Source organism: Marmota marmota, unplaced genomic scaffold (genome assembly GCF_001458135.2).
Source record: "Marmota marmota marmota unplaced genomic scaffold, marMar, whole genome shotgun sequence".
Classification (NCBI taxonomy): Eukaryota; Metazoa; Chordata; class Mammalia; order Rodentia; family Sciuridae; genus Marmota; species Marmota marmota.
The window spans coordinates 1926287-1933587 of record NW_025999983.1 but is presented as its reverse complement, the minus strand read 5'-3'; the positions used below and the strand labels follow the sequence as shown (position 1 = coordinate 1933587).

General features: G+C 64.3%; 1 protein-coding gene across 7 annotated transcripts in view; it reads left to right on the top strand.

Moving 5' to 3' along the window:
- The window catches only part of Frmd1 (FERM domain containing 1), a 29696-nt gene that overhangs the window by 16599 nt on the left and 5796 nt on the right, over positions 1-7301 (top strand). Inside the window, exons 3-11 of one of the 7 annotated variants that reach the window (XM_048805821.1) lie at positions 169-253; positions 1626-1702; positions 1956-2032; positions 2697-2883; positions 3866-4021; positions 4646-4711; positions 4786-4854; positions 5464-5638; positions 6357-6629. In XM_048805821.1, the coding sequence (XP_048661778.1) occupies positions 1643-1702; positions 1956-2032; positions 2697-2883; positions 3866-4021; positions 4646-4711; positions 4786-4854; positions 5464-5638; positions 6357-6629 (1063 nt within the window). In that variant the 5' untranslated portion in view covers positions 169-253; positions 1626-1642. Of the gene's footprint in view, positions 1-168; positions 254-1625; positions 1703-1952; positions 2033-2696; positions 2884-3865; positions 4022-4645; positions 4712-4785; positions 4855-5463; positions 5639-6356; positions 6630-7301 lie in introns of all 7 variants that reach the window. The other 6 variants (XM_048805820.1, XM_048805817.1, XM_048805815.1 and 3 more) reach the window with 6 other exon arrangements.

Sequence of the window (7301 nt, the reverse complement as noted above, 5' to 3'; positions counted from 1 at the left end):
CCCCACCACCGCGGGTCCTCTGCTGAGTCCCTGCCCTGTCCCCAGTGCTGCCCCTCCAGACGCCTCTCCCTTGGTGACAAGCAGTCACGTCGGCGCCACGCCCTCGACAGCTGGGGGCTGAGTCCTCGTCATCAGTGACTGACCCTCCACTCTCTGGATGTGCCACAGGCTTTCCTAGTCACCTGCCAAAGGACATCTCGTACAAAGGACAGTTTGCTTCCTTCAAGCAAGAAAATAAGGCCTGACTCAGGAGGTGACCTGGTCAGGGAGGCAGGGCTGTCTGACCCCAGGGCAGAGACCATCTTCCCAGAGAGCCAGGGACCAGGGTCAGGGCTGGCCAGACTCAGGCCGTGGGGGAGAAGCTGTGCCTCCGTGGGGGCTCAAGGAGGTCTCTGCTGGGACCTTCCAGTCCAAGAAAAGAATCTCAGATGCATCAGGCTCCGCACCACGAAGAGCGTCACTGGACAGCGGAAGGCCGAGGTCGCTCAGAGCAGATGGGCTCTCGGCCGCCAGCCGGGCCGCAGGGTTCAAAGTCTGATGTGTTAGGGACAGAATTGGGAGAGATACACGTGACCCTGGTGGCTCCTGGGGTCCTCTCCCGCCTGTGTCCTCTCTGCCTCCTTCCCGGTGTCTTTGCATTGCTGTCCCTCTGTGCTGCATGTCCATGTTCCGTTTCTGGTGGAGCAGGACACCCTGGAGACTCACCTCAAGTTGAGCAGTCCCTGAGGCCCGGGGGTCAGGGCTCTGACATTGGGGGACACAGCTCAGCCCCTAATTCCTGGCCCTGGTGAGCCTGGGAACTCAGCTGGACCCCAGCCCGCTGTCTGTCAGGTCTGTGGGGCTCTGGGGGAGACAGAGGCAGGCCAGGCAGAGTCGGGAGGCCTGGGCCCCCAGCCCTGGCCCCCGGGGAGCCTCTGGACATTTCCAGGCACACTCAGCCCTCTCTCTACCTGGGCAGGACTGCTGGTCCCAGTGCCATGTCCAGCCGGGTGTCTGAAGGTGGCAGCTGGACTGGGATGTGCTAAGTGGGCAGAACAGGGTAAAACTGCCAGGGACAGCCGGTGACACTGGCCCGCAGCACACTGCCCTCACCGTCGCCCAGCAGCTCCTCGGTGGCTCCCGGGGGACGTTTCCTCCCCAGTTCACTTGGAGCTGTGCACCTCAGGCCTTGGCACGGAGCCTGTGACCGTGGAGGGAGCCCCCAGCCTCCCCCTCCAGCTTCCACAGGAAGCCCACTGTCCTGCCCCAGTGTCACAGCAAGGCTTCCCTCAGCAGAAGCGTCCCCAGCACCCCTCCCAGCCACTGGGCCCACGGTGCACTTGGTGGTGGGCGTCTGTTGGAGTGGGCAGGTTAGAGGGTCCCTCTTGTTCTGTGGCTGGGCCAGGGAGCCTGGGGTGCAGGGAAGGTCTGCAGGCCCCGCCGCTCACCCTCATGCCTCCCGGAAGGCTGTGAGTGCGCCAGCCCTCCCTGGGAAGGCCATGCAGGTAACCAGCAGCGGTTGACAGGGCTGTCCCCACAGCCAGCCCCAGGGAGCAGCCCGTACCAGGTCAGCCAGAGGAGGAGCTGCCCCGGCTCGAGGCCCTCGGGGGTGAAGGTGCGTTGCTGACGAAGCCCTTCCTTTCTAGACAATGAGCACGTATTCATGGACTTGGAGCTGAGGCTCAGCAAGTACTTCTCAGAGGACTGGGAGAGAGGACCGCGAGTAAGTGGGCTGCGGCCAGGCTGAGCCGTGAGGGCCTGCGGCAGGAGTGCGCCCGAAGGCCCCTCTCCCTGCTGGGCCCCCGCCTCATCTGGGCGTGTCTGGCAGGCACAGTGCTGTCCCCACGTCCTCGGGCAGGCTCCCTTCTCCCCTTGAAAGAGTAGGATGAGATACTGAGTGTCGCAGCTCCTAAAACCCCGGGAAGGCCGGGCGCAGGGAGATGCCCAGGCCGCTCTTCCTCACCCTCTCCCAACAGGGAGGCTGGAGGCCCCGGGCGCCCTTCGTCACCTCCCTCAGAGTGCAGTACTACGTGGAGAACGGGAGGGTCATGAGGTAACTGCTCCTGGTGTCCAGGACCTTGCCTGGAAGGACACCCAAGTCACAGGGGCCAAGCCGTCTGCGTGTGCCTCAGAACAGCCATGTTGGTGCAGTGTGGGGCCTGACTGGGCCTTTACCTGTGCAGACGTGGCAGGAGGGGTTCCCGGGACTGGGGCGGTGGCCTCCCTCAGATGGCCGCCTCAGAGCTGGCAGGACAACCAGGAACCCTGATGTTCAGCAAGACAGAGAGAGGGCTGGGGACTCTGAGAAGGCAGATGGTGGCTGATCCCAGACGGGGCGGGGGGAGGGTGCAGGTTCTGGGGAACCGGGAGGTGGGCTGAGGGCAGTGCCCAACTGTATTAGGAGACCTAGGGGAGGCCCCCTGGGCAGCCCGCCTTGTCCTGGAGCTGTGGCCGGCTGACGGCACTGGGCAGTGGGCTCGGGGAACCGGGTTTGGTGCCGCGGCGCCTNGGTGCCGCGGCGCCTGAGCCCTCGGGCAGGCCCTTCCCTCCGGGGTCCGGGCTGCTGAAGGCTGCAGCCAGGCCTGGCTGGGCCCCGCTGGGGGCGGCAGCTCTCTGCTCACGGAGAAGGGTGCGCCCGGCACTGCCCTGTGTCAGACAAGGCTGTGAACAGGGGAGGCTGGGTGCCCTGGACCCCACCCGGCTCTGCTGCCTTCCAGTGACCAGGTGGCCCGGCACCTGTACTACTGCAGCCTGAAGGAGCGGGTGCTGCGGTCCCAGTGCGTGCACAGGGAGGAGGCCTACTTCCTGCTGGCCGCCCTCGCGCTGCAGGCCGACCTGGGCAGCCACCGCAAGCCGCCGCACGTGGGGCGGTACTTCGAGCCACAGGCCTATTTCCCACAGTGGGTAAGGACCCCTTGGCCCCTTCCTGGGGGGGTCACTGACACTGTCCCCAACAGGACTCTATGGGGTCCATGCAGAGGGGAGGCTGCAGAGCTGGGAGGGGCAGGGTGGGGAAACCTGGGGGAGCCCAAGGCAGGCGTGTGGCCGCGTGGACCAGTGCCAGGGCAGACTCTGGTGCTCCTGTGCACACTCGGCCAGCTGTGCGACCTGGAGCCAGTGGCTCTCCTCCTCTGAGCCGCTGGGCCTGCCCAGCTGTGAAGAACAGCCCACCTGCCCCTTCTCTCCAGGTATCCCAGGGCCCTTTAGGGGCCACTCACGCCCGTGCTTCAGCCCTTCGGTGCCCTGGAGGAGGGGGGTCAGGGAGCAGAGGAGTCCACCTTGTGTTCCCAGCCCCGGGCACTGTGCTTGGCTTCGTGGGGGCACTGAGCACTGGGTTGTCCTTCCAGGGACAGTGGCCCCTGCCCTGGGCAGAGTCCTAGTTTCCCTCCCTGTGGGCGTCTCCTTGTTCCTTGGCTGCCCCAAGCAGCTGGAAACTGTCCACTCTGCACACTGGTCACTGTGCCCAGGGCTGGGTGCAGTCCTCCAGGTACCCTGTCCCTCTGGACACGGCTGGCCCTCCTCAGATGCACGTCCCTCAGGTTTCACCCCGTGCACAGACGTAGCCTCCTCCTGGGCCGCTGGGAGCCGTACGGGGAGTCGAGGCTTGTTGGGCGCACACTGCCACCTGGAATCAGCTTGTTTCTGGGTCTCTGTGGTGGGCACTGGGGGGCCCAGAAAGAGAGGGGCTTTCCTTGGGTGCTTTGGGGAACTCCACACACTCCTCTCTGTGTCCCCAGCTTGGACAGCAGGCCCGGTCCTCCCGCTGGACGGCTGCAGCTGGGGAGGTCCTCTGCAATGGCAGGAGGCTGGGAGGCTTCCCAAGGAGGAGGCCAACTCAGGGGAGGGGAGGGAAGGAGGGGTGGAGCTGACCTGGGCCCGTCCTCAGGTCATTGCCAAGAGGGGTGTCGACTATATCCTCCGGCACATGCCCACCGTGCACCGCGAGCAGCAGGAGCTGAGCCCCCAGGTGGCTGTGCTGAGGTTCATCAGGGACGCCTGTCAGCTGGAGGACGTGCCTGTCCACTTCTTCAGGCTGTACAAGGTTGAGCCCAGAGCGCTGGGGCCCAGGACAGGGGAGGGACAGAGTCCCCATGCTGACAGCATGCTGGGACCCTAGGACAGGGCAGGCAGAGTCCCCTGCAGAGGACACTGTAACCTGGATCCCAGAGCAGAGCTGGACAAAGTCCCCACGAGTGACAGTGTGACCAACCATCCTGGGGACCGAGGTCCTCAGGACAGGCTGGTGTGGTGAGGGAGGGAATGTGTTCCCTGGTGGCTGTCCAGAGGTGGTGTGCAGAGCTTCCGCAGGGCTCCAGCAAACCCCGAGGGACTGGGGACCCCGAGCCTGCTGGCTCAGCCACGGTTGCTCTGACTTGGGTCTAGTGCTGGGGCCTCGGGCCTGGCCCCTGTGTCCACCCGGCCAGGCACACAGGTGACACAGCGCTCAGTCTTTGCGGAGAGGACTGGGTGGAGGTTTCTTGGGGCAGGTTAAGGGGTTCAGACACGTTTGGGGAATGGAGACTGAGGCAGTGCCTGGGCAATTGGCAGGGACAGCTCCAGCACACAGAGGGCCAGGGGAGGGTCCAGGACAGAGCTGGGTGGGGCATGGTGGTCTCTGGCTTCTCGCCACCCCAGGCCCAGGGCCTCCACCTCTTGCTCCTTCCAGGATAAGAAGCGTGAGCACCCCACCTTCCTTCTGGGACTCACCCTCAAGGGAATGCATATCTATCAGGTGAGAGAGGGGCTCGCCCCTCCCCGGAGGCCCGCCCTGGCCGCCCTCCTGGACTCAGTGCCTCTGTCTTGCAGGAGGTGAGCCACGCTCCGCAGCTGCTGCACGACTTGCCCTGGCCCTGCATCAGGAAGCTGGCCTTTCTGGTGGGTGTCTGCAAGGGCCCTCAACACTCTGGAGCCCCGGGGCAGATGCATCTCCGTCCTTCGGGGCAGGTGCAGGCCCCCTTCCTCCTGGCTCCCGACAGCCCCGGATGCTCTGGACATGCTCACCCTCGCAGCTGTGCTGGCAGGGCCCTGCCGGGACTGGGCGAGTAGCTGAGATGTGAAGGGAGGTCCTGACGCCCTTCTCATTCCATGTGACTTCTGGCTCCCGAGTGGGTCCTAGAGGCACACCTGTGCTGCCTCTGCCCCTCTCATCCGGCTCCAGAGCTGTCACCCTGGGCCCCCTGTGACTGAGAGTGAGGGCCACTGGGTAGAATGGACAGGGAGACTCAGCCCTTTAGGTCCCACCCTGGACACTTGCACCCTCACCCAGCCAAGGCAGGGGTCTGCATAGAGGGCTGCCTTCTCATGGCTAAGGTCAGACAGCCTCCTGATCACAGTGACCACAGAGATCCGTTTGCTCACGGAAGACAAATCTTTAAAGGGGACCTTGGCCATCGCCCAGTTAGAGGGCCATGTGATGTCTTTCCTATGGCTGGAAGGGTTTTTCAACGTATAAAGCCACATCTATTGTCCCTTCTGTCTACTCAGGGAAAGAAGCTGGAGATCCAGCCGGCTGGGTTGCCCCCATCCCGGAAGCTGGTTTTCTACACGGGTTCTCCCTGGCGCTCCCGGCACCTGCTCCGGCTGCTCCGCTCCAGCCACCAGTTCTACCTCAGTGTGAAGCCCCTGCTGCAGCGGCTGCAGCTGCTGGATGAGGCTGAAGGTGGGCACCTCCCCGCTGGGGTCTGGGCACCTAGCAGACAGCTGCTCACCCCCTCTGAGGGGTGGAGATGAAGCAGATTGTCCCTAGAACTTGCCCAGGACCTAGGCCACCCACTCTGGGCTCAGCAAAAGGGTTCTCCCGTAATGGCCAGTGGCCTCTCAGCTCCTGTCCCCCAGACGCTCCGGGTGAAGGGTGGTGGTGACCTCAGCAGGAGCCTAGAGATGAGGGTGGGTTGCAGGCAAGGTGAGGGCGGCTCAGCTCTGCCCGGGCTCCGGAAGCCCCCTTTCCGACTCCTCACATCGTCCCTTGTGCAGAATCAAGGCCACGTGAAGACCTGGCTGCAGTGCTGTGCCAGGCCTGGTCTCACTCTCCCAGTCTTCACCTGGGGACTGTTCTGTGTCCTTAGAGAGCACCGGGAGACAGTCACGTGTGCACACTGCAGTCACAGAGCACGGGTGGGAGCACATGTGTGTCTGCATAGGGGGGTGAGCTTGCACAGATGTGTTTGTCCTGTGTAATGAGGCAGCCCTAGGGGACACCAGCCCTGTCCTGGGTGGCCGTGACATCAGGGATGCTCAGGATGAGCCTGTAGCCTGAGACAGCGAGAAAGCCCCAGGAAAAGCCTTATGGGCCATGTCCCCGGGGCCAGGCCTTCCTCCACGCCTGGGCTCCTCCTGCCTCCAAACCCAGCTCTACATCTGTCCCCCACGCCCTGCAGAGAAGAAGCGCTACCAGGAGGCCTACATCAGCGACCCGCTGGACTTGGACCCAGAGCTGGCCAGCAGGCACAGGAGGGACACTGGCCCGCACCACCACCACCGCCTCTCGCTCAGCTCTGCTGACAGCCACGGCAGTGCCCACACACTGGGCACAGAGGCCGACTCTCAGCCTGCAGAATCTGGGGAGGTGTCTGTGGATGAGCCCGTAGCTGCTGAGGGCCTCTGCAGGAAGATGCCGTCCATCAGCTTCAGGGACAGCGGGGGCAGCAAAGGTGGGCTGAGAAGAATGAGGTAGCAAAGAGCCTGGCCTGCCCTAAGTGCCATATGCGGGGAGAGGCCAGGCTGCGTGTCACAGTGACTCTCTGGGAACATGCCTGAATGTACCACCCAGGGCCACCTGGTGTCACCTAAGGCCAGCCAGAGTCATCTGGGGTTGCCCAGGGTCAGCAGATCTGTCACTAACCAGTGTCCACTGCTGGGCTTCACCTCTGATGTCTGGACCAAGTTTTGGTCTAGACCCAGTAGAAGTGACCACAGCACCCCCCTGGCCTGGAGAAGTCTGTTCTGTCTGACGTTGGAGCAGACAAGGCCACAGGACAGGGAGGGCTACTGGGGAAAAGTGGCCAGCACGACCCAGGCCTGGCTTCTCCCCAGCCTCAACACAGACGTGCACTGGGCAGGCTGGGGCCCCAGCTCTCTGGGGAGGTCCTGGGCCTCCTGGGGCTGCTCACCTTCCCCTCCTGATGGAGCCAGGTGGGGCAAGGAGAGGGGTCCTGTGTCGGTGGAACCCGATGCCCTGGGCTCCCCGGGACACACAGGACCACCTCGCAGTGGACACTGTGAGACCACAGACCACCTCGCCTGCTGGCCACGAGGAGTCGGGGCTCCAGGACACAGCACGGGGGCGGGCGGCTGCAGCCCAGCTGCAGGTGCAGGACGGGCCC